Genomic DNA, 26,490 nt, shown 5'->3' with positions numbered 1-26,490 from the left:
CCAGTATCTTTCCTGTGACGTCATAGATTTTTATCTGGTTAATCAGGTTCGTGTGCGGCAGCTTATCAAATGCTTTCTGAAAATCCAAGTAAATGGCATCCACTGACTCTCCTTTGTCCAGCCTGCTTCTTACTTCCACCGTGAAATCTAACAGAACCATTCCTAACTTATATTGTCATTAGTCTCCAAGTACCTCGAAACCTCAACCTTAATAAGAGACTCCAACTCTTTCCCAGTCGCTGAGGTTTAGCTAACTGGCCTATAATGTTCCTTCTTTTGCCTTCCTCCCTTCTTAAAGACTAGAGTGACAATTGCAATCTTCCAGTCCTCCAGGACAATGCCAGAATAAAGTGATTCTTCAAAGATCATGACCAATCCATTTGTCATCACTTCAGCAACCTCTCTCAGATCTCTGGGATGCAGTCCATCTGGCCCAGGTGACTTTGCATCTTAAGAGCTTTCAGTGTGCTGAGATGTTTTTCTTTTGTAATAGCAATGGCAGTCACTTCTACTGCCTGTCACTCACAGACTGCTAGCGTCTGGAACAGTGAAGATATATGCGGAGTGCACATCATCCAGTGTTCCAGCATGGACTCTCACCTCCCTCTTAATCTTTATATAACTGAAAATAAGTGTTTATTATCCTGCTTTATATTATTGGCTTTTCTGCCCTCATATTTCATCTTTTCCCGACTTATAGCTTTTTTAGTTGACTATTGTTATATTTTATGCCCTTTCCTCAGCTTTTATGCAATCCTTAACTTCCTTTGTCAACCATGTTTGCCTACACGTGTCACTTGAGAACTTCTTCCTCCATGGGCCGTATCCATCCTGCAACTTGAGACCTATTCCCGGAAGCTTCAGCCATCTCCGCTAGTATCCTTCTCCAATCTACCTGGGAAAGCTTCTCTCTCGTACCTCTGTAATTCACTTTATTCCATTGCGATCATCTCCGCTAGTATCCTTCTCCAATCTACCTGGGAAAGCTTCCCTCTCGTGCCTCTGTAATTCGCTTTATTCCATTGCGATCATCTCTGCTAGTATCCTTCTCCAATCTACCTGGGAAAACTTCTCTGTCGTGCCTCTGTAATTCACTTTATTCCATTGCGACCATCTCCGCTAGTATCCTTCTCCAATCTACCTGGGAAAGCTTCTCTCTCATGTCTCTGCAATTCGCTTTATTCCATTGCGATCATCTCCGCTAGTATCCTTCTCCAATCTACCTGGGAAAGCTTCTCTCTCGTGCCTCTGTAATTCGCTTTATTCCATTGCGATACTGATACTGTAAATTATGCTTCTCCCTCTCAAACTGTATTATGAATTCACTCATATTATGATCACTACCTCTTAATGGTTATTTTACATTAAGCTCCCTCATAAGATCAGGGCTATTACACAACACCCAATCAAAGATAGCCTTTCACTGAGTCCTCTCAAGCACAAGCTGCTCTGAAACGCTATCTCGTGGGAAGTCAATAAATTCCCTCTCTTGCGATCTGACTCCTGACGTTTGTTTGATTTTCTTATTCCCCGTGCACATTGAAGTACTTCATTATAACTGCGTCATTAGCTTTAACACACGCCTTTTCCAACTCCCTTTGCAATCTCAACCCCACACATTCGCTATTTTCAGGCCAATATAGGGTCCCTATAAAGCTTTTTTTTAACTTTTACAATTTCCTATCTCCACCCACAAAGCTTCAACATTCTCTAAGCCTATGTCACCTCTTTCTACTGATGTGATTCCACCTCGAACCAGCACAGCCACATCACCAACGCCTATGCCTTCCTGCCTGTCCTTTCGATAAGACGTAAATCTTTTAACGTTAAGCTTCCAACTATGGTCTTCTTTCAGCCACGACTGAATGCCGACAACATCATACTGACCAATCTCTAATTGCGCCAAAAGTTTGTCCACCTTATTCTGAATGTTGCGTGCATTTAAATACAATGCGTTCAGTCCTGTATCTCCGCCCTTTTGAATGTTGTGGATGTGGTACAATTTAACAGTTTGCTCTGTCTGTATTTGAACCCAGTCATTGGCTTGTCCTTCCTTACATTCATGTTAAACCCATCATCTACTTGTAAAACTGCTGGTTCATCCACAGCTCTATCGTCCTAGTTCCAGTCCCCCGGCCAAAACACTCCCAACAGCTCCAGTAAATCTGCCCGCAAGAATATTGGTCCTCATCGTCCTAGTTCCAGTCCCCCGGCCAAAACACTCCCAACAGCTCCAGTAAATCTGCCCGGAAGAATATTGGTCCTCATCGTCCTAGTTCCAGTCCCCCGGCCGAAACACTCCCAACAGCTCCAGTAAATCTGCCCGCAAGAATATTGGTCCTCATCGTCCTAGTTCCAGTCCCCCGGCCAAAACACTCCCAACAGCTCCAGTAAATCTGCCCGGAAGAATATTGGTCCTCATCGTCCTAGTTCCAGTCCCCCAGCCAAAACACTCCCAACAGCTCCAGTAAATCTGCCCGCAAGAATATTGGTCCTCATCGGATTCACGTGCAACCCGTGCCTTTTGTACAGGTCCTACCTACCCCGGAAGTGGTCCCAATTATCCAGAAATCTGAATCCCTGCCCCCTGCTCCAAATGCTCTGCCACACATTTCTCTGCCACCTCATTCTATTCCTATTGCCACTGTCGGGTGGCACGGGCAGCAATCCTGAGATTACTACTTTTGAGGTCCTGTTCCTCAGCTTTTTCCCTAACCCCCTGTGTTCCGTTTTCCAGACCTCCTCCCTTTTCTCTTCCTATGTCGTTGTTACCAATGTTTGTCACGACTTCTGGCTGCTCAACCTCCCTTCTCAGGATATTGTGGACGCGTCCAGAAACATTTCGGACAATGGCACCTGAGAGGCAAAGTACCATCGGTGTGCACAGAATCGCCTACCTGTCCTCCTGACTTTAGAGTTCCCTATTACCACTGCCATCCTCTTCAGCTTCCTGCTCTTCCGCACATCATCGGGGAATTGCCTGGGTTCATGTACCGGCTCCTCGGAGAATAAGAGACTGTAGACCAGGGTGTGTTACATCGTGACTGGCTCAGCCTGGAAAAGGAGACTGAAATTATGTTCCTTTTCTGCGGCTCAGTACTGACAGCTTCATCGTAAAGGAGTGTCAAGAACATGGGGTCCATTGTGAGAGAAGTAAAAGTCAGTAGAGCAAGAAAATGCCCCCCCCACTGTTACCCTCTGCAGGGTTGCACATTTCAGCAGAAGCTGAGCAGTGAAAGCAGTGAAACCACCCGCTCCACACAACACTCTCCTCTCCAGAATCACGTGTGCACTTGGTGCTCGTTGGAACACCGGAGAATCTGCAAACTACCAACAGAGGGGAGAGTGGAGCCTTTAACAGCGGATCTGAATCAGATCAGAAATGTTTCTGGGCCGTCTTTCACTTTCAGACACTCTAATCTCTGATCACCCGATTTCACACAAACAGTGTCTTTCACAGGTATTTTTTTATTAAAGAAAATATGTTGTGAGCTCCATGTTCATCAGATCAGGCATTGACAACCTATTTCTGTCCGTCATAAGATGTTCGAAGGAAACACATGGAGACTCTGCGGACACAGACTGAAACACTGAGAGTGAACACGATCCTGATGAGGGAGAAGGTTAAGGTTTTCCAGCTGGTGGATCGATACGCTGAGCTCACGGTCATTTCTACTGTTCGAGATCGGAGACTGGTGGAACATGAGCTGCTGGCAAGAGGCAGAGACCACGAGGAGTGGAGAGAAAAAGATCTCCGTGGTAAGCTGGAAAAAATCCGGACTGATCAGTTATTCAAGAAGAGCTTTGTTCAAAAATTGAAAAGATCTGTCTTTAGAAACAAATCCGGGATGTCTGCAGCAGTGGCCGGAGTCCCAGGGATTGGGAAAACAACAATGGTACAAAAGATTGTTTATGACTGGGCCACGGGGAAGATATACCAACAATTCCAGTTTGTCTTCAGTTTCAAATTCCGGGATTTAAACTCCATTAACTGCAGAATAAACCTGAAAGAATTGATTCTGCATCAGTATCCTTTCTTTGGAAATATTCTGGGAAAAGTCTGGAAACACACAGAGGGACTGCTGTTCATATTTGACGGATTGGATGAATTCAAGTACAAAATTAACTTTGTTGATGGTCGGAGAGACACAGAATCACAGTACACAGATCCTGAATTCAAGTGCAACGTGTCTGACATTGTGTACAGTTTAATCCAGGGCAAGCTGCTCCCAGGGTGTTCAGTGCTGGTGACAACCCGTCCCACTGCGTTACATTTATTGGAAAAGGCAGACATCAGTGTCTGGGCTGAAATCCTGGGATTTGTTGGTGAAGAACGGAAGGAATATTTCATCAGGTATTTTGAAGATCGGACGGTGGCAGAAGCTGTTTTCAAACACGTGAAGGAGAATGAGATCCTGTACACCATGAGCTACAACCCCTCCTACTGCTGGATCCTCACTCTGGCACTGGGCCCCTTCTTCACACAAAGAGTCAGGGACCCACAGCGAGTTCCCAAAACCATCACCCAACTGTACTCCTACTATATTTACAACATCCTGAAAAACCACGGCCGTGAGATTGAGAGCCCCCGTGATGTGTTACTCAGGGTTGGTCAGATGGCCTACAGAGGAGTGTCTGAGAAGAAGATTGTGTTTACACATGGAGATTTGATCAACTACAATCTGCAACCTTCCCAGTTCCTGTCCGGATTCCTGATGGAGCTTTTGGAGAGAGAGGATTCTGCCCAGAGTGTGGTGTACACATTCCCACACCTCACCATCCAAGAGTTTGTAGCTGCAGTCGCACAATTCCTGAATCCACATCCCGGGGATATCCTGAAGTTCCTCACTAAAGCCCACAACACGACAGATGGGCGATTTGAGGTATTTCTCCGTTTTGTTGCTGGTCTCTCCTCCCCAATGACAGCTCGTGGCCTGGAGGAGTTTCTGGGTCCATTTCCTCATCAAACAACCTGCCGGGTGATTGACTGGGTGAAGGAGGAGGTTAAACGCCAGAGTGGAAACACGAGGAATGAAGCTGGTAAAAGGAGCCTCCTGAACACATTGCACTACCTGTTTGAGTCTCAGAATCGTGGCCTGGCTCAGGCCACACTGGGATCTGTGGAAACACTTTCATTCAGTGGAATGACACTGACCCCGATAGACTGCGCGGTCCTGTCTCATGTCATCGGATTCTGTGATACAATAAAACACCTTGACCTGGAGAAATGCCGCATTCAATGTGAAGGAATCCAACGGATGGGACCCGGGCTGCACAAGTGCCAGGAGTTGAGGTAACTTGATTTATCTCTCACTCTGAACTGTGAAACTGTTCCATTGTGTTGTTTCAATGGAAAGGAATTTCGGTAAATTTGTAGTAAATCAGATTGTGAAGAATTATGACAAATGCCCAGGGGATCGGTCAGTAATTCCCCAAGGACAGGAGGGTTCTTTGGTTCCTTGTGAAGGGATGGTGGAGACTTCATCAGATCAGTGAACAACGACCATTGGTTTAATGGTAGTAAATCACAGGAATGGCCGTGTTTCTCGCTGCCTGTGACCTGTCCATTGACAATGTTCCTTCTCACTGTTACTGACACCCAGACCGACACTGACTGCAGCAGGTGGGTCAGAGATTCACACCCTCCTCCCGGTGAGGGACAAGAGACCGTCAGCAGACTGTCCCAGTGAGAAGGAAATAAATACCATTGTGAGATTGTCCTCCCCTGCCCTTCCCCGTGTGTGACTTTCCTCAATTCCAGATACGCAAAGAGCGAGGGCGCATCTCCTCTGGGCCTCTGTTCAGACCCAACACACACATACAAAAAATTTCTGCATCCTCTCGTCTTGTAGGATTATCGTTTACCCTTGGAATCCTCCCGTGGGACCTCTCATCCCAATCCCCCTTCCATTCTTTGGAATCTTGCACACCCCCCCATTCCTCCTGTAGGCTCTCTATTACTCTTTCCTCATCCTCCTGTGGGATGTCTTTTCCACACAACCCACAAACCCCCCCCCCCGCCTTCCTGTAAGATCTCTTCTCCCCATCCCACTTTCATCCTGTGGAATCTCTCTTCCCATTCCCCCTTCCCCGTGTGGGATCTCTCTTCCCCATCCCCTTCCTCCTGTGCGATCCCTTCCTCCTTTGGGTTCTCTCTTCCCCATCCCCCTTACTCCTGTGGGGTCTCTCTTCCCGATCCCATTTCCTCCGGTGGGGTCTCTCTTCCCCATCCCCCTTCCTCCTGTGGGATCTCTCTTCCCCATCCCCCTTCCTCCGGTGGGATCGCTTTTCCCCATCCCCCTTCCTCCTGTGGGGTCTCTCTTCCCCATCCCCCTTCTTCCTGTGGGATCTCTCTTCACCATCCCCCTTCCTCCGGTGGGATCACTTTTCCCCATCCCCCTTCCTCCTGTGGGGTCTCGCTTCCCCATCCCGCTTCATCCTATGAGGTCTCTCTTCACCAACCGCCTTCCTCCTGTGGGATCTCTCACCCCCATCCCCCTTCCTCCTGTGGGGTCTCTCTTCCCCATCTCCCTTCCTGCTGTGGGATCTCTCTTCCCCATCCCCTTTCACCCTGCGAGTTCTCTCTTCCGCTTCCCACATACTCCTGTGGGACATCCCTTCCCCATCTCCCTCCTGTGAGATCTCTCTTCCCCATCCCCCTTTCTCCTGTGGGGTCTCTCTTCCCCATCCCCTTTCCTCCGTTGGGGTCTCTCTTCCCCATCCCCATTCCTCCAGTGGGATCGCTTTTCCCCATCCCCCTTCCTCCTGTGGGGTCAGTCTTCCCCATCCCACTTCCTCCTGTGGGATCTCTCTTCCCCATCCCCCTTCCTCCAGTGGGATTGCTTTTCCCCAGCCCCCTTCTGTGGGGTCTCTCTTCCCCATCCCCCTTCCTCCTGTGGGATCTCTCTTCCCCATCCCCCTTCCTGCGGTGGGATCACTTTTCCCCATCCCCCTTCCTCCTGTGGGGTCTCTCTTCCCCATCCCCCTTCATCCTGTGAGGTCTCTCTTGCCCATCCCCCTTCCTCCTGTGGGATCTCTCTTCCCCATCCCCCTTCCTCCTGTGGGATCTCTCTTCCCCATCCCACTTCCTCCGTGGGATCACTCTTCCCCATCCCCCTTCCTCTGGTGGGATCGCTTTTCCACATCCCCTTTCCTCCCGTGGGGTCTCTCTTCCCCATCCCCCTTCCTCCTGTGGGATCTCTCTTCCCCATCCCCCTTCCTCCTGTGGGATCTCTCTTCCCCATCCCCCTTCCTCCGGTGGGATCGCTTTTCCCCATCCCCCTTCCTCCTGTGGGGTCTCTCTTCCCCATCCCCCTTCCTCCTGTGGGATCTCTCTTCCCCATCCCCCTTCCTCCGGTGGGATCGCTTTTCCCCATCCCCCTTCCTCCTGTGGGGTCTCTCTTCCCCATCCCCCTTCCTCCTGTGGGATATCTCTTCCCCATCCCCCTTCCTCCGGTGGGATCGCTTTTCCCCATCCCCTTCCTCCTGTGAGATCTCTCTTCCCCATCCCCCTTCCTCCGGTGGGATCGCTTTTCCCCATTATCTTCCTCCTGTGGGGTCTCTCTTCCCCATCCCCCTTCCTCCTGTGGGATCTCTCTTCAAAATCCCCTTTCACCCTGCGAGTTCTCTCTTCCCCTTCCCAGATCCTCCTGTGAGACATCGCTTCCCGATCTCCCTCCTGTGAGATCTCTCTTCCCCATGCCCCTTCCTCCTGTGGGATCTCTCTTCCCCATCCCCCTTCCTCCTGTGGGATCTCTCTTCCCCATCCCCCTTCCTCCGGTGGGATCGCTTTTCCCCATCCCCCTTCCTCCTGTGGGGTCTCTCTTCCCCATCCCCCTTCCTCCTGTGGGATCTCTCTTCCCCATCCCCCTTCCTCCGGTGGGATCGCTTTTCCCCATCCCCCTTCCTCCTGTGGGGTCTCTCTTCCCCATCCCCCTTCCTCCTGTGGGATATCTCTTCCCCATCCCCCTTCCTCCGGTGGGATCGCTTTTCCCCATCCCCTTCCTCCTGTGAATTCTCTCTTCCCCATCCCCCTTCCTCCGGTGGGATCGCTTTTCCCCATTATCTTCCTCCTGTGGGGTCTCTCTTCCCCATCCCCCTTCCTCCTGTGGGATCTCTCTTCAAAATCCCCTTTCACCCTGCGAGTTCTCTCTTCCCCTTCCTAGATCCTCCTGTGGGACATCGCTTCCCGATCTCCCTCCTGTGAGATCTCTCTTCTCCATGCCCCTTACTCCTGTGGGGTCTCTCTTCCCCATCCCCTTTCCTCCGGTGGGGTCTCTCTTCCCCATCCCTCTTCCTCCTGTGAGATCTCTCTTCCCCATCCCCCTTCCTCCAGTGGGATCGCTTTTCCCCATCCCCCTTCCTCCTGTGGGGTCAGTCTTCCCCATCCCCCTTCCTCCTGTGGGATCTCTCTTCCCCATCCCCCTTCCTCCGGTGGGATTGCTTTTCCCCATCCCCCTTCCTCCTGTGGGGTCTCTCTTCCCCATCCCCCTTCCTCCTGTGGGGTCTCTCTTCCCCATCCCCCTTCCTGCGGTGGGATCACTTTTCCCCATCCCCCTTCCTCCTGTGGGGTCTCTCTTCCCCATCCCCCTTCATCCTGTGAGGTCTCTCTTGCCCATCCCCCTTCCTCCTGTGGGATCTCTCTACCCCATCCCCCTTCCTCCTGTGAGATCTCTCTTCCCCATCCCCCTTCCTCCGTGGGATCACTCTTCCCCATCCCCCTTCCTCTGGTGGGATCGCTTTTCCACATCCCCTTTCCTCCCGTGGGTTCTCTCTTCCCCATCCCCCTTCCTCCTGTGGGATCTCTCTTCCCCATCCCCCTTCCTCCTGTGGGATCTCTCTTCCCCATCCCCCTTCCTCTGGTGGGATCGCTTTTCCCCATCCCCCTTCCTCCTGTGGGCTCTCTATTCCCCATCCCCCTTCCTCCTGTGAGATCTCTCTTCCCCATCCCCCTTCCTCCGGTGGGATCGCTTTTCCCCATCCCCTTCCTCCTGTGGGAGCTCTCTTCCCCATCACCCTTCCTCCTGTGGGATCTCTCTACCCCATCCCCCTTCCTCCTGTGGGATCTCTCTTCCCCATCCCCCTTCCTCCGGTGGGATCGCTTTTCCCCATCCCCCTTCCTCCTGTGGTGTCTCTCTTCCCCATCCCCCTTCCTCCTGTGGGATTTCTCTTCCCCATCCCCCTTCCTCTGGTGGGATCGCTTTTCCCCATCCCCCTTCCTCGTTTGTGGTCTCTCTTCCCCATCCCCCTTCGTCCTGTGAGGTCTCTCTTCCCCATCCCCCTTCCTCCTGTGAGATCTCTCTTCCCCATCCCCTTCCTCCTGTGGGATATCTCTTCCCCATCCCCCTTCCTCTGGTGGGATCGCTTTTCCCCATCCCCCTTCCTCCTGTGGGATCTCTCTTTCCCATCCCCCTTCTCCTAGTGGGATCTCTCTTCCCCATCCCCCTTCCTCCTGTGGGATATCTCTTCCCCATCCCCCTTCCTCCTGTGGGATCGCTTTTCCCCATCCCCCTTCCTCCTGTGTGGTCTCTCTTCCCCATCCCCCTTCCTCCGGTGGGATCGCTTTTCCCCATCCCCCTTCCTCCTGTGTGGTCTCTCTTCCCCATCCCCCTTCCTCCTGTGGGGTCTCTCTTCCCCATCCCCTTCCTCCTGTGGGATATCTCTTCCCCATCCCCCTTCCTCCGGTGGGATCGCTTTTCCCCATCCCCTTCCTCCTGTGGGATATCTCTTCCCCATCCCCCTTCCTCTGGTGGGATCGCTTTTCCCCATCCCCCTTCCTCCTGTGGGATCTCTCTTTCCCATCCCCCTTCTCCTAGTGGGATCTCTCTTCCCCATCCCCCTTCCTCCTGTGGGATATCTCTTCCCCATCCCCCTTCCTCCGGTGGGATCACTTTTCCCCATCCCCCTTCCTCCTGTGTGGTCTCTCTTCCCCATCCCTCTTCCTCCGGTGGGATCGCTTTTCCCCATCCCCCTTCCTCCTGTGTGGTCTCTCTTCCCCATCCCCCTTCCTCCTGTGAGATCTCTCTTCCCCATCCCCTTCCTCCTGTGGGATATCTCTTCCCCATCCCCCTTCCTCCTGTGGGATCTCTCTTTCCCATCCCCCTTCTCCTAGTGGGATCTCTCTTCCCCATCCCCCTTCCTCCTGTGGGATATCTCTTCCCCATCCCCCTTCCTCCGGTGGGATCGCTTTTCCCCATCCCCCTTCCTCCTGAGTGGTCTCTCTTCCCCATCCCCCTTCCTCCTGTGAGATCTCTCTTCCCCATCCCCTTCCTCCTGTGGGATATCTCTTCCCCATCCCCCTTCCTCTGGTGGGATCGCTTTTCCCCATCCCCCTTCCTCCTGTGGGATCTCTCTTTCCCATCTCCCTTCTCCTAGTGGGATCTCTCTTCCCCATCCCCCTTCCTCCTGTGGGATATCTCTTCCCCATCCCCCTTCCTCCGGTGGGATCGCTTTTCCCCATCCCCCTTCCTCCTGTGTGGTCTCTCTTCCCCATCCCGCTTCGTCCTGTGAGGTCTCTCTTCCCCGTCCCCCTTCCTCCTGTGGGATCTCTCTTCCCCATCCCCTTCCTCCTGTGGGGTCTCTCTTCCCCATCCCCCTTCATCCTGTGAGGTCTCTATTCCCCATCCCCCTTCCTCCGGTGTGGTCTCTCTTCCCCATCCCCCTTCCTCCTGTGGGATCTCTCTTCCCCATCCCCTTCCTCCAGTGGGATCGCTTTTCCCCTTCCCCTTTTCTCCTGTGGGATCTCTCTTCCCCTTCCCACATCCTCCTGTGGGGTCTCTCTTCCCCATTTCCCTTCCTCCTGTGGGAGCTCTTTTCCCATTCGCCCTTACGCCTGAGTGAACTCTCCTCCCCACAGCCCTTCATAGAATCATAAAACACCAGCACACAGAAAACAAGACATTCGGCCCTTCTGCTCTGTGCCGAAACTTTATTCCGCTTGTCCCAGTGACCTGTACCCAGTCCATAACCTTTCAGACCGCCCCCATCCATGTATCTATCCAATTTATTCTTAAAGCTTAAGAGTGAGTCCACATTTTCCACATCGGATGGCAGCTCGTTCCACACTCTCACCACTCTCTCAGTGAAGAATTTCCCCCGAAACCTTTCCCCTTTCACCCTGAAGCCAAGTCCTCCTGTAATTTATCTCTCCTAATGTATGTGGAAAGAGCCTATTCTCATTTACCCTGTCTATACCCCTCAGAGTTTTGTCAACCTCTTTGAAATCCCCCCGCATTCTTCTGCGCTCCAAGGAATAAAGTCGTAATCTGTTCAATCTTTCCCTGTAACTCAACTCCTGAAGACCCGGCAACATCCTAGTAAATCTTCTCTGCATTCTTTCAACCTTACTGATATCCTTCCTATAGTTCAGTGACCAGAGCTGCACACAATACTCCAAATTTGACCTCACCAATGTCCTTTACAACCTCACCATAATATTCCAACTCCTATACTCAGTGCTTTGATTTATGAATGCCAGGATGCCAAAAGCCTTCTTTACAACCCTGTCTACCTGTGACGCCACTTTCAGGGAATTATGTATCTGAACTCCCAGATCCCTTTGTTCCTCCACACTCCTCAGTGCCCTACCATTTACTGTCTATGTCCTACCTTGATTTGTCCTTCCAAAATGCAACACCTCACACTTGTCTGCATTAAAGTGGTGACTAGTGGTGTGCCTCAGGGATCTGTACTGGGTCCAATGTTGTTTGTCATATACATTAATGATCTGGATGATGGAATGGTAAATTGGATTAGTAAGTATGCAGATAGTACTAAGATAGGTGACGTTGTGGATAATGAAGGTTTTCAAAGCTTGTTGTTCAAAGATTTAGGCCAGTTAGAAGAGTGGGCTGAAAGATGGCAGATGGTGTTTAATGTTGATATGTGTGAGGTCATACATTTTGGTAGGAATAATCCAAATAGGACATACATGGTAAATGGTAGGGCATTGAGGAATGCAGCAGAACAGAGTGATCTAAGAATAATGGTGCATAGTTCCCTGAAGGTGGAATCTCATGTGGATAGGGTGGTGAAGAAAGCTTTTGGTGTACTGGCCATTATAAATCAGAGCATTGAGTATAGGAGTTGGGATGTAATGTTAAAATTGTACAAGGCATTGTTAAGGCCAAATTTGGAGTATTGTGTACAGTTCTGGTGACCGAATTATAGGAAAGATGTTAACAAAACAGAGAGAGTACTAAGTAAATTTACTAGAATACTACCTGGGTTTCAGCACCTAATGAACAAGTTAGGTCTTTATTCTTTGGAGCGTAGAAGGTTGAGGGGGGACTTGATAGAGGTATTTAAAATTATGAGGGGGATAGATAGAATTGACATGGATAGTCTTTTTTCCATTCAGAGTAGGGGAGATTCGAACAAGAGGGAATGAGTTGAGAGTGAAAGGACAAAAGTTTAGGGGTATCACAAGGGAGATCTTCTTTACTCAGAGAGTGGTAGCTGTGTGGAACGAGCTTCCAGTAGAAGTGGTAGAGGCGGGTTCAATTGTGTCATTTAAAAAAAATTGGATAGTAATATGGACAGGAAAGGAATGGAATGGGGGGTTATGGGCTGAGTGCAGGTAGGTGGGACTAGGTGAGAGTAAGCATTCGGCACAGACTAGAAGGGCCGAGATGGCCTGTTTCCGTGCTGTAATTGTTATATGGTTATATGTCATATGTTCTAAATTCCATCTGTCATTTTCTGGCCCATTTTTCCAGTTGGTCCAGATCCCTCTGCAAGCTTTCAAAGCCTTCCTCACTGTCCACAACGCCTCCATCTTAGTGTCATCAGCAAACCTGCTGATCCAATTTATCACATTATCATCTAGATCATTGATATAGACGACAAACAACAATGGTCCCAGCACAGATCCCTGAGACCCACCACTAGTCACAGGTCTCCAGTCTGAGAAGCAATCATCCGCTACCACTCTCTGTCTTCTCCGACTCAGCCAATTTCGAATCCAGTTTACAACCTCTCCATGGATACCTAGTGTCTGAACCTTCTGAACTGACCTTTTATGTGTGGGACCTTGTCAAAGGCCTTACAAAAGTCAATGTAGACAACATCCACAGCCTTTCCTTCATATGCATTCTTGGTAACCTCCTCGAAAAACACTACAAGATTCATTAAACATGATCTACCACATACAAAGCCATGTTGACTATCTTTAATCAGCCCTTGGCTGTCCAAATCCTTGTATATCCGATCTCTCAGAACACCTTCTGATAACTTACCTACTACTGATGTCAGGCTTACTGGCCTGTAATTACCTGGTGCACTTTTGGAGCCTTTTTCAAACAACGGAACTACATGAACTACCCTCCAATCCTCCGGCACCGCACCTGTGGCTGAGGACATTTTAAATATTTCTGCCAGGGCCCCTGCAATTTCTACACTAGTCTCTCTCAAGGTCCGAGGAGATATCATGTCAGGCCTGGGGGATTTATCGACCTTTACTCACTGTAAGGCAGCAAGCAGCTCCTCCTCTTTAATCTCTATATGTTCCATTACACTACTGTTTGTTTGCCTTAATTCCATATCCGCTATGCCAGTTTCCTGTGTAAACACTGACGCAAAAAACCTGTTTATGATCTCCCCCATCTCGTGAGGCTCCACACATAGACGACCACTCTGATCTTCTAGGCGACCAATTTTGTCCTTTACTATCCTTTTACTCTCAATATACTTGTAGGAACCCTTTGGGTTTACCTTCACATTATCTGCCAAAGCAACCTCATGTCTTCTTTTTGTCTTCCTGATTTCCTTCTTTAGTATTCCCTTACATTTTCTATACTCTTCAAGTACCTCATTTGTTCCTTGTTGCCTATACCTGCTAAACACCTACTTAACCAGATCACCTATATCCCTTGAAAACCAAGGTTCCCTATGCCTGTTAACTTTGCCTTTAATCCTGGCAGGAACATGCAAACTCTGCACTCTCAAAATTTCACCCTTGAAGGCGTTCCACTTACTGAACACATCCTTGCCAGAAAACAAGTTATCCCAATCCACTCTTCCCAGATCCTCTCTCATTTCCACAAAATTGGCCCTTCTCCAATTCAGAACCTTAACTGGTGGACCAGTCCTATCCTTATCCATAATTATCCTGAAACTAATGACATTATGGTCACTGGACCCAAAATGTTTGCTTACATATACTTCTTTCACCTGACCTGTCTGGTTCCCTAATAGGAGATCAGGTACTGCACCCTCTCTCGTTGGTACCTCAATATATTGATTTAGAAAACTTTCCTGAACACATTTGACAAACTCCACGCCATCTAACCCTTTCTCAGAGTGGGAGTCCCCGTCAATATGTGGAAATTTAAAATCCTCTACGATTACAACTTTCTGTTTCTTGCATCGGTCTGCTATCTCTCTACAGATTTGCTCCTCCAATTCTCTCTGTCTATTGGGCGGTCTATAATACAACCCTATTCGTGTGGTCGCACTTTCCCCGTTCCTCAGCTCCACCCATATGGCATGTGTAGACGAGCCCTCCGGGCTGTCCCGTCTACGCACAACTGTGATATTCTCCCTGACTGGTAATGCCACTCCTCCCCCTTTCATCCTTCACCCCTATCACGTCTGAAACAACGGAAACCCAGAACATGAAGCTGGCGCTTTTAAGGAATATAAAAGTGGATAAATCTCCGGAGCCTGACAGGATATTCTCTAGGCCCATGAGGGACGTTAGTGTAAAAATAGCAGGGGCTCTGACAGAAATATATCAAATGTTATTAGAAACGGGGATGGTGCCGGAGGATTGGCGTATTGCTCATGTGGTTCCATTGTTTAAAAAGGGTTCCCAGAGTAAACCTAGCAATTATAGGCCTGCCAGTTTGACGTCAGTGGTGGGTAAATTAATGGAAGGTATTCTTAGAGATGGTATATATAATTATCTGGATAGACAGGGTCTGATTAGGAAAAGTCATCATGGATTTGTGCGTGAAAGGTCATGTTTGACATACCTTATTGAATTTTTTGAAGAGGTTACGAGTAAAGTTGACGAGGGTAAAGCAGTGGATGTTGTCTATATGGACTTGAGTAAGGCCTTTGACAAGGTTCCGCATGGAAGGATAATAAGGAAGATTTGATCATTAGGTATTAATACTGAGGCAGTAAAATGGATTCAACAGTGTCTGGATGGGAGATGCCAGAGAGTAGTGGTGGATAACTGTCAGGTTGGAGGCCGGTGACAAGTGGTGGGCCTCAGGGATCTGTACTGGGTCTAATGTTGTTTCTCATATACATTAATGATCATGATGATGGGGTGGTAAATTGGATTGGTAAGTATGCAGATGATACTAAGGTAGGTGGCGTTGTGGATAATGAAGTAGGTTTTAAAAGTTTGCAGAGAGATTTAGAACAGTTAGAGGAGTGGGCTGAATGATGGCAGATGGAGTTTAATGCTGATAACTGTGAGGTACTGCATTTTAGTAGGAATAATCCAAATAGGACATACATGGTAAATTGTAGGGCATTGAAGAATGCAGTAGAACAGGGTGATCTAGGAATAATGGTGCATAGTTCCCTGAAGGTGGAATCACATGTGGATAGGGTGGTGAAGAAAGCTTTTGGTATGTTGGCCTTTATAAATCAGAGCATTGAGTATAGGAGTTGGGATGTAATGTTAAAATTCTACAAGGCATTGGTAAGGCCAAATTTGGAGTATTGTGTACAGTTCTGGTCACCGAATTATAGGAAAGATGTCAATAAAATAGAGAGAGTACAGAGAAGATTTACTAGAATGTTACCTGGGTTTCAGCACCTAAGTTACACAGAAAGATTGAACAAGTTAGGTCTTTATTCTTTGGAGCATAGAAGGTTGAGGGGGGACGATAGAGGTATTTAAACTTATGAGGGAGATAGATAGAGTTGATGTGGATAGGCTTTTTCCATTGAGAATAGTGGAGATTCAAACAAGAGGACATCAGTTGAGAGTTAGGGGGCAAACATTTAAGGGTAATATAACGGGTAATTTCTTTACTCAGAGAGTGGTCGCTGTGTGGAGCGAGCTTCCAGTAGAAGTGGTAGAGGCAGGTTCAGTATTGTCATTTAAAGTAAAATTGGATAGGTATATGGACAGGAAAGGAATGGAGGGTTATGGGCTGAGTACGGGTCAGTGGGACTAGGTGAGTGTAAGCATTCGGCACGGACTAGAAGGGCCGAAATGGCCTGTTTCCGTGCTGTAATTGTTATATGTTTATATAGTTATTAGTCCTGCCCCTCCTGCAACCAAGTCTTACTGATAGCAATGATGTCGATATGATCATGTTCCAATCCACGACCTAAACTCATCTGCCTTACCTACAATACTCCTCGTATGGAAATAGATGTACCTGAGAACATTTCTATTACGTACAAACATTTGATATCTGTCTATACAAGCAGTCCTCACATGACCCGTATCCTCCTCCACATCACTATCAGCTCTAACACACTGCACCCTCCGCTTACAATCTGGTTTAAAAACCCCTGAGCAGAACTTTCCTAACCTACTGGCAAGGATGTTAGTCCCCTCCAGTTCAGGTGCAAACTGTCCAATTCGAACTGGCCGCACCTCTTCTGGAAGAAAGCCCAATTGTCGAGAAACATGAACCCCACCCTCATGCACCATCCCCTCAGCCACGTATTTAGCTGCATTATCTTCCTATTTCTAGCCTCACTACCACGGGGCATGGGTAGCAATCTACCTGTGAGATCTCCCTTCCTCTTCGACCTTACTCCTGTGCAATGTCCCTTCCACGTCCCCCTTCCTCCTGTGGGATGTCCCTTCCCCGTCCCCCTTCCTCCTGTGGGATCTCTCTTCCCCATCCCCCTTCCTCCTGTGGGATCTCACTTCCCCATCCCCCTTCCTCCTGTGGGATCTCTCTTCCCCGTCCCCCTTCCTCCTGTGGGATCTCACTTCCCCATCCCCCCTCCTCCTGTGGGACCTCTCTTCCCCGACCCCCTTCCACCTGTGGGATCTCCCTTCCCCATCCCCCTTCCTCCTGTGGGATCTCTATTCCCCATCCACCTTTCATCTGTGGGGCTTCTGTTGTCATACCCCACCCTTCTTGTGGGTCTCCCTTCCACATCTTCCTTCCTCTTCAGGGATCTATCACTTCCCCTTCCCCCTTCCACGTGTGGGATCTCTCTACCACATCCCCCCTCCTGTGGGATCTCTCTTCCCCATCCCCCTTCCTCCTGTGGGATCTCTCTTCCCCATCTCCCTTCCTCTGTGGGATCTCTCGGCCCCATCCCCCTTCATCCTATGGGATCCCTCTCCCCCATTCCCCTTCCTCCTGCAGGATCTCTCTCCCCCCATCCCCCTTCCTCATGTGGGATCTCTATTCACCATCACCCTTTCTCGTGTGGGGCCTCTGTTCCCATCCCCCACTCTTCTTGTGGGATCTCTCTTCCCCATCCCTTTAGCTCGGGTGGGTCTATTTCACTGTGTCCCATTGACATTTCTGCTTTTCTGTCAGGAACATTTTGTTTAGCCATCAGGGAATGGGACAGAATATGTGGAGTTTACAGAGTCACACCGACAGACTAAATTACCGACATTTGGTGAATACGCTGGAGCTGGTCAGTGAGGGACATTGATAGTGATGGGAACTCCGATCAGTGATTTACTGAAGCGTTTAATGTTTCCTGAAATATCCAAGTGAGAGAAATTCCCCCAGACCCACGGTTTGAATCACTTTGTTCATCAATCTGTCTCTTTGTGTTTAGACTTGGGCAGAATGACCTGGGAGATTCAGGAGTGAAACTGGTGTCTGCAGCTCTGAGGAACCCGGAGTGTAAAATACAGCAACTGTGGTAAGTACCAGACTGTGGGAGATTGTGTTTACAGTCACTGGGTGTCTGACACTGAACATTAATGTGATCAGTAGAAACAAAGAAACATAGAAAATCTACAGCACAATATAGACCCTTCGGCCCACAACGCTGTGCCGAACATGTTTCTACTTTAGAATTACCTCGGTTTTACCCATAGCCCTCCATGTTTCTAAGCTCCATGTAGCCTTCCTGGAGTTAAAAGATCCTATCATTTCCGCCTCCACCACCGCCGCCAGCAGCCCATTCCACGCACTCACCACTCTCTGTGTAAAAAAACTTACCCCTGACATCTCCTCTGTACCTACTTCCAAGCACCTTAAAACTATGCCCTCTCATGTTAGCCAGTTCAGCCCTGGGAAAAAGCCTCTGACTATCTACATGTTCAATGCCTCTCATTATCATGTACATCTCTACCAAATCACCTCTCATCCTCCGTCACTCCAAGAGAAAAGGCCAAGTTCACTCAACCTATTCTCATAAGGCATGCACCACAATCCAGGCAACATCCTTGTAAATCTTCTCTGCACCCTTTCTATGGTTTCCACGTCCTTCCTATAGTGAGGCGACCAGAATTGAGCACAGTATTCCAAGTAGGGTCTGACCAGGGTCCTGTATAGCTGCAACATATAACCATATAACAATTACAGCACGGAAACAGGCCATCTCAGCCCTCCTAGTCGGTGCCGAACGCTTACTCTCACCTAGTCCCACTAACTGGCACTCAGCCCATAACCCTCCATTCCTTTCCAGTCCATATACCTATCAAATTTTACTTTAAATGACAATACCCAACCTGCCTCTACCACTTCTACTGGAAGCTCGCTCCACACAGCTACCACTCTCTGAGTAAAGAAATTCCCCCTCGTGTTACCCTTAAACTTTTGCCCCCTAACTCTCAAATCATGTCCTTTTGTTTGAATCTCCCCTACTCTCAATGGAAAAAGTCTATCCACGTCAACTCGATCTATCCCCCCTCATAATCTCTCAACTGTTAAACATTACCTCTCGATTCTTAAACTCAATCCCACGACTGATGAAGGCCAATACACTGTACGCCCTTTTAACTACAGAGTCAACCTGCATAGCATCTTTGAGTGTCCTATGTACTCGGACCCCAAGATCCCTCTGATCCTCCACACTGCTAAGAGTCTTACCATTAATACTATATTCTGCCATCATATTTGACCTACCAAAGTAAACTACTTCACACTTATTTGGGTTGAACTCCATTCTGCCACTTCTCAGCCCAGTTTTGCATCCTATCAATGTCCCATTGTAAACTCTGACAGCCCTCCACACTATTCACAACACCCCCAAGCTTTGTGTCATCATCATATTTACTAACCCTACCCTCCACTTCCTCATCCAGGTCATTTATAAAAATCACAAAGACTTGGGGTCCCAGAACAGATCCCTGAGGCACTCCACTGATCACCGGCCTCCATGCAGAATATGACCCATCTACAACCACTCTTTGCCTTCTGTGGGCAAGCCAGTTCTGGATCCACAAAGCAATGTCCCCTTGGATCCCATGCCTCCTTACTTTCTCTATAAGTCTTGCATGGTGTACCTTATCAAATGCCTTGCTGAAATCAATATACACTGCATCTTCTTCCTTCCTTCATCAATGTGTTTAGTCACATCCTCAACAAAAGCATTCAGACTCGTAAGGTACAACCTGCCTTTGACAAAGCCATGCTGACTATTCCTAATCATATTTTGCCTCTCCAGATGTTCATAAATCCTACCTCTCAGGATCTTCTCCAGCAACTTACCAACCACTGAAGTAAGACTCACTGGTCTATAATTTCCTGGACTAACCCTACTCCCTTTCTTGAATAAGTGAACGAGATACGCAACCCTCCAATCCTCCGGAAACTCTCATGTCCTCATTGATGATGCAAAGATCATCGCCAGAGGCTCAGCAATCTCTTCCCTTGCTTCCAACAGTCGCCTGGTGTACACCTTTTCTGGTCGCGGTGACTTATCCAACTTGATGCTTTCCAAAAGCTCCACCACATATTTCTTAATATCTACATTCTCAAGCTTTTCAGTCCACTGCAAGTCATCCCTACAATTGCCAAGATCCTTTTCCGTCATGAATACTGAAGCAAATGGTTCATTAAATATCTCCGCTATTTCCTCCGGTTCAATACGCTCTTTTCCATTGTCACACTTGATTCGTCCTATTCTGTCACGTCTTATCCTCTTGCTCTTCACGTACTTGCAGAATGCTTTAGGGTTTTCCTTAATCCTGTCCGCCAAGGCCTTCTCATGGCCCCTTCCAGCTCTCCTGATTTCATTCTTAATCTCCTTCCTGCTAGCCTTATAAGCTTCCAGATTCATATCACTACCTCGTTTTTGAACCTTTTGTAAGCTCTTCTTTTCTTCTTGACTAGATTTACAACAGCCTTTGTACATCATAGATCTTGTCCCCTACCATCCTTTCCATGTCTCATTGGAACGCACCTTTTCAGAACCCCATGTAAATATCCCTTGAACATTTTCTACATTGCTTCGGTACTATTCTCTGACAACATCTGTTTCCAATTCATGCTTACAAGTTCCAACCTGATAGCCCCATAGTTCCCCTTACTCCAATTAAAGGTTTCCCTAACTTAACTGACCCATACCTCTCTAAAGGTGTGGTAAAAGAGACAAAATTGTGATCACTATCTCCAAAATGCTCTCCCCACTGAGAGACCTGACACCTGACCAGGTTCATTTCCCAATAGCAGATCAAGTACAACCTCTCCTCTTGTAGGCTTATCTACATATTGTGTCAGAAAACCTTCCTGAACACACCTAACAAACTCCACTCCATCTAAACCCCTCACTCTAGGGCGATACCAATCAATATTTGGGAAATTAAAATCTCACACCTCAACAACCCTGTTATTAAAACTCCTTTCCAGAATCTGTCTCCCTATCTGCTCCTCGATGTCCCTGTTACTGTTGGGTGGTCTATATAAAAACACCCAGTAGTGTTATTGACCCCTTCCTGTTCCTAACTTCCACCCAGAGATGCCGTAGTGTCCTCCTTTTCTGTAGCCGTGACACTATCTCTGATCAACAGTGCCACGTCCCCACCTCTTTTGCCTCCCTCCCTGTCCTTTCTGAAACAATTAAATCCTGGCACGTGAAGTAGCCATTCCTGCCCCTGCACCATCCTAGTCTCTGTAATGGCCACCACATCATATCTCCGAGAGCTGATCCACGCTCTAAGCTCATCCGTTTTATTCATCATACTCCTTGCATTAAAATAGACACATCTCAAACCATCGGACTGAGTGCCTCCTTCTCTATCACCCGCGTATCCTCCCTTTCACACTGTCTCCAAATTCTCTCTATTTGTGAGCCAACCTCCCTCTCCTCCATCACATCAATTTGGTTCCCTCCCCCCAGCAATTCTTGTTTAAACTCTCCCCAGTAGCCTTAGCAAACCTTCCTGCCAGGATATTGGTCCTCCAGGGATTCAAGTGCCGCCCATCGTTTTTGTACAGGTCACACCTGCTCCAAAAGAGGTCCCAATGATCCAGAAATCTGAATCCCTGCCTCCTGCTCCAATCCCTCAGTCAATGCGTTTATCCTCCACCTCATCCTAATCCTATTCTCACTGTCACGTGACACAGGCAGTAATTCCAAGATCACTACCTCTGAGGTCCTGCTTCTCAACTTCCTTCCTAACTCCATGTAGTCTACTTTCAGGACCTCTTCCCTATTCCTACCGATGTCATTGGTACCAATATGTACCACGACCTCTGGCTGTTCTCCCTCTCACCGCAGGATATCTTGGACGTGATCAGAAACATCCCATACCCTGGCACCTATGAGGCAAACTACCATCTGAGTTTCCTTCCTGCCACCACAGAATCATCTGTCTGACCCCCTGACTATAGTCCCCTATCTCTGCTGCCTTCCTCTTCCTTTTCCTGCCCTCCTGAGCCACAGGGCCAGACTCTGTGCCAGAGGCACTGACACTGATGCTCCCCAACCCATAGGCCACCCCCCTCCGGCAGTACTCGAACAGGAGTATTTATTGTCAAGGGGTACAGCCACAGGGGGTACTCTCTAGTACCTGCTTCTTGCCCTTCCCTCTCCTGACTGTGACCCACTTCTTCAGTCTCCCGTGGCCCCGGTGTGACCACCTGCCTGTAACTCCTCTCTATCACCTCCTCGCACTCCCTGACCAGACAAAGGTCATCGAGCTGTATCTCCAGTTCCCTAACTCGGTCCCTAAGGAGATGCAGCTCGACACACCGGGTGCAGATGTTGCCATCCAGGAGGCTGGGAATCTCCAGGATCTCCCACATCTGACACCGAGCACAGAAACCCAGCCTCACACACATACTCTCTATCTGTATTGTAAACAGATAACCTACCTCGCCTCGACCCTTTATCGCCGAAGCCCCGTTGAGCCAAAGCCTTCCTACTCTGTCTCCCGCTCCTCTGATGCTCGCTCTGTAAATCTGTCTTCCTCTTAAACTCTTCTCTCTGTTCTCACTGGCCAACTTGCGCAGTAGTGCTGAAGAAAAAAATCAGTAATTGTGTTACTGATAAACACTGGGGATTTGTACCGTCTCCTGTCTCTCTGTGTCCTTCACCCTCACTCTCTTTCATCTCTAGGCTGTGGGATGTCGGTCTCACAGTTTCTGGTGCCGAGGATCTCGCCTCCGCTCTCAGTACAAACCCATCACTGACGGAGCTGAACCTGAGTGGTAATAAACTGGGAGATTCAGGAGTGAAACTGGTGTCTGCGGCTCTGGGGAACCCGGAGTGTAAAATACAGACACTGTGGTAAGTACCAGACTGTGGGAGATTGTGTTTACAGTCACTGGGTGTCTGACACTGAACATTAATGTGATCAGTAATTGTGTTACTGATAAACACTGGGGATTTGTACCGTCTCCTGTCTCTCTGTGTCCTTCACCCTCACTCTCTCTCATCTCCAGGCTGAACAATGTCGGTCTCAGAGATTCTGGTGCCGAGGATCTCGCCTCCACTCTCAGTACAAACCCATCACTGACGGGGCTGCACCTGGTATTCAACTCTCTGACAGACCGATCTATCCCCGCTCTCCGCCGCCTCATACTGACCCTCCCGAGTCTGGAGCTGATCCGGTGAGTGTGTTGATGTTCAATGTGATAAAATATCAGCGGATCCGCGGGTTTTCTGGTGATATTTGTCTGTGAGTGTTGTTGAACATTAACCCCGGTCCCCTGTTACTGACACTGTTGTGTAATCTGTTTATTTCATCTTTATTCTCCATCTGTTTCAGGCTGTGGAGGAATCGGTTCAGTGAGACTGGGGAGAAGGAAGTGAGATCTCTGCAGGGAGTCAGACCCGGACTGAGAGTGATCTGTGAACATCCCCGCCCTCCCCTTTAACTCCCGCCCTTACCTTTAATGACCGCGCGCCGGGGCTGATTCCCAAAGGTTTTAACGGAACCGGCTCGGGCCCCGCGCTGTGTGCGTCGCGCGCGGTCCCGCAGTGACGTGTTTCCGCCTGTTGTCCGGCAGGGCAGCTTCCGCCGGATGTGCGTATACGAGACTCCCACGTGACACCCCGGGGAATTACTCAGACAGGAAGAGCCCGGGGGTCCGGGGCTCAGTCTGGGACACCGGTGTCCGGGGGGGGATGATCCCGGGAGAGGATCATTTGCTCCCTTTGCTGAGGACGGTGCATTCGGCAGCCTGCCGATATGATGATGTTAAATGGGACAAGTCCCTCGGCAGTGACCCTGGATCTGCAGCGATCCCGGACACGGCCCCTGAAGTGTGATTTTATAATCATCGGTTCCCCGATGCAGAGTGACGGTGAGAAACGGGACTGATTATTCAGACTGTCACTCGTTGTTGCCGGTCAGTTAATTGTGTGTGACTGTGAGTGAGTCAGGAGCAGTTTATTTATTCCCGCACATTCAGCAGCTCACACATTGTTTAATTTACTCACACCCGGGACCAGACAAGAGTGAATTTCCCTCCCCACCGTCCCATCCCACACTCCCGGGGTCAGACACAGAGTGAATTTCTCTCCACACCGTCCCATCACACATTTGCAATGCCAAACACACAGTGAAGCTCCGTCTGCACATTCCATCACTCAATTAATTCCACCCTGCAAATCTCATTTCAGGGAAGCAGGCACCATCAATTTGCGGGAGACTCCCGGAACTCCCGGGAGAGGCGGGATGTCTGCAGTAGAGTAGCTCCTTCGCAGCCAGCCAGCTAGTTTAAATAGCTTAGCTATGCTGATGAACGATGACACCCCGTTAAACTCACCTCAATAGTGATTTAACCCACCATGGGCAATAGAAAAGTCACAGTTGCAAACAGTGCAAGCGAGCAACACTGTCATTATTGTTGATCTCTAGTAGGCAGGGGTACACTTTAGTGTAGTCTGGAGTGAAGTACTTCTTGTATTTTTCTTTTTTCTGTGCCATGGAGCTCCCTCTAACCCTCCCCTTCCCCCTCCCCCTCCCCCTAATCGATTTCCGGGATATTGTATATAATTCGCGGGCGTCAGCGAGCCGCTATCAATATGCGGGAGAATCCCGGAACTTCCGGGAGAGGTGGGATATCCGACGCTTCACTTGAAATAGCCGCTGGGGAGGGAGTGACGGCTTTGGTAGAAGTTAGCACAAGAGAGGGAGGGACGCGCTGATTTAAAATGGGCGAATCCTTGGTTAATGTGGCCGCCAGGGACGGAGTGAGACTCTGACTTACAATGGCCACTGTCACACACAGAATCTATGGCGAAGGAACATGCGATGCCCATGGATTACAATCCCGGATCGAGTGTGTTATTGTTTGTAATAACAGCATTTTAATTTGTGTTTTATATAGTCTTGGGTATTGTATATATGTTTTAATTCTAATAATGTTGTCATTTATTAAACTAATGTATATATCTCAGATATTCGCACATACACATATACATGTGGGTATTGGGGAGAAGGGGTGAGGGGTTTGGGAAGAAGAGGAGTGATGGGACGAGGAGTGGACTGATGAGACGGTGAGCGTGGCGAAGTCACTGACTCAACGGGAAGGACACAGAGTGAATCGCCCTCACACCGTCCCATCACACAATCCCGGTGTCAGAAACAGAGTGAATCTCCCTCCACACCGTCCCATCACACACTCCTAGGTTCAGACACAGAGTGAATCTCCCTGCACACTGTCCCATCACACACTCCCGGGGTCAGACACAGAGTGTAGCTCCTGCCTCACTGTCCCATCACACACACCCGGGGTCAGACACAGAGTGAATCTCTCTCCACACTGTCCCATCACAACACTCCCGGGGTCAGACACAGAGTGTAGCTCCTGCCTCACTGTCCATCACACACACCCGGGGTCAGACACAGAGTGAATCTCTCTCCACACTGTCCCATCACACACTCCCGGGGTCAGACACAGAGTGAATCTCCCCTCACACCGTCGCATCACACATTTGCAATGCCAAACACAGAGTGAAGCTCCGTCTGCATGCATTCCATCACTAAATTAATTCCACCCTGCAAAATCTCATTTCAGGGAAGCAGACACCATCAATTTGCGGGAGACTCCGGAACTCCCGGGAGAGGTGGGATGTCTGCAATAGAGTAGCTCCTTAGCGGCCAGCCAGCTAGTTTAAATAACGTTAGCTATGCTAATGAACGAATGACACCCGTTAAACTCACCTCAACAGTGATTTAACCCGCCCCCCCATGGGCAATAGAAAAGTCACTGTTGCAAACAGTGCAGAGAGCAACACCGTCAATATTCCTGACCCCTATTAGGCAGGGGAACACTTTAGTGTAGTCTGGAGTGAAGTACGTTTTATATTTTTTTACTCTGCCATGGCAGAGTATTCAATTCTCTCCCTCTCTCGTTCTAAAAAAAAACCGATTTGCGGGATCTTGTATATAATTCGCGGGCGTCAGGGAGCCGCTATCAATAACCGGGAGAGGTGGGATGTCCGACGCTTCACTGGAAATGGCCGCTGGGGAGGGAGTGACTGCTTTGGTAGAAGTGAGCACAAGAGAGGGAGGGACGCGCTGATTTAAAATGTGCGAATTCTTGGTTAATGTGGCCGCCAGGGATGGAGTGAGACACTGACTTAACAATGGCCCTCTGACGCTCACAGTATCTATGCCGAAGGAACATGCGGTGCCCATGGATACAATCCCAGTATCGAGTGTGTTATTGATTGTAATAACAGCATTTTAATTTGTGTTTTATATAGTCTTGGGTATTGTATATATGTTTTAATTCTAATAATGTTGTCATTTATTAAACTAATGTATATATCTCAGATATTCGCACATACACATTTACATGTGGGTTTTGGGGAGGAGGGTGAGGGGTTTGGGAGGAAGAGAGGGGTTTGGGAGGAAGAGGAGTGATGGGACGAGGAGTGGACTGATGAGACGGTGAGCGTGGCGAAGTCACTGACTCAACGGGAAGACACAGAGTGAATCGCCCTCCACATCGTCCCATCACACACTCCCGGGGTCAGAAACAGAGTGAATCTCCCTCCACACTGTCCCATCACACTCTCCCGGGATCAGACACAGAGTGAATCTACCTCCATACCGTCCCATCACACACTCCCGGGGTCAGACACAGAGTGTATCTCCCTCCACACGGTCCCATCGCACTCTCCCGGGGTCAGACACAG

At 49.0% G+C, this 26,490-nt stretch overlaps 1 protein-coding gene across 1 annotated transcript in view; it reads left to right on the top strand.

The window, feature by feature from the left end:
- LOC140721723 (NACHT, LRR and PYD domains-containing protein 3-like) overlaps positions 1–23,519 on the top strand; it is a 58,307-nt gene extending 34,788 nt beyond the window's left edge. Inside the window, exons 7-11 of the mRNA XM_073036512.1 lie at positions 3,544–5,293; positions 17,722–17,808; positions 22,456–22,626; positions 22,782–22,949; positions 23,108–23,519. Of these exons, the coding sequence (XP_072892613.1) occupies positions 3,544–5,293; positions 17,722–17,808; positions 22,456–22,626; positions 22,782–22,949; positions 23,108–23,216 (2,285 nt within the window). The 3' untranslated portion in view covers positions 23,217–23,519. The remainder of the gene's footprint in view (positions 1–3,543; positions 5,294–17,721; positions 17,809–22,455; positions 22,627–22,781; positions 22,950–23,107) is intronic.
- The last annotated feature ends 2,971 nt before the right edge of the window (positions 23,520–26,490 follow it).

Source organism: Hemitrygon akajei, unplaced genomic scaffold (assembly GCF_048418815.1).
Source record: "Hemitrygon akajei unplaced genomic scaffold, sHemAka1.3 Scf000060, whole genome shotgun sequence".
NCBI lineage: Eukaryota > Metazoa > Chordata > Chondrichthyes > Myliobatiformes > Dasyatidae > Hemitrygon > Hemitrygon akajei.
Note: the sequence above shows the minus strand (reverse complement) of the source record. Positions and strands in the feature narration are given on the sequence as shown.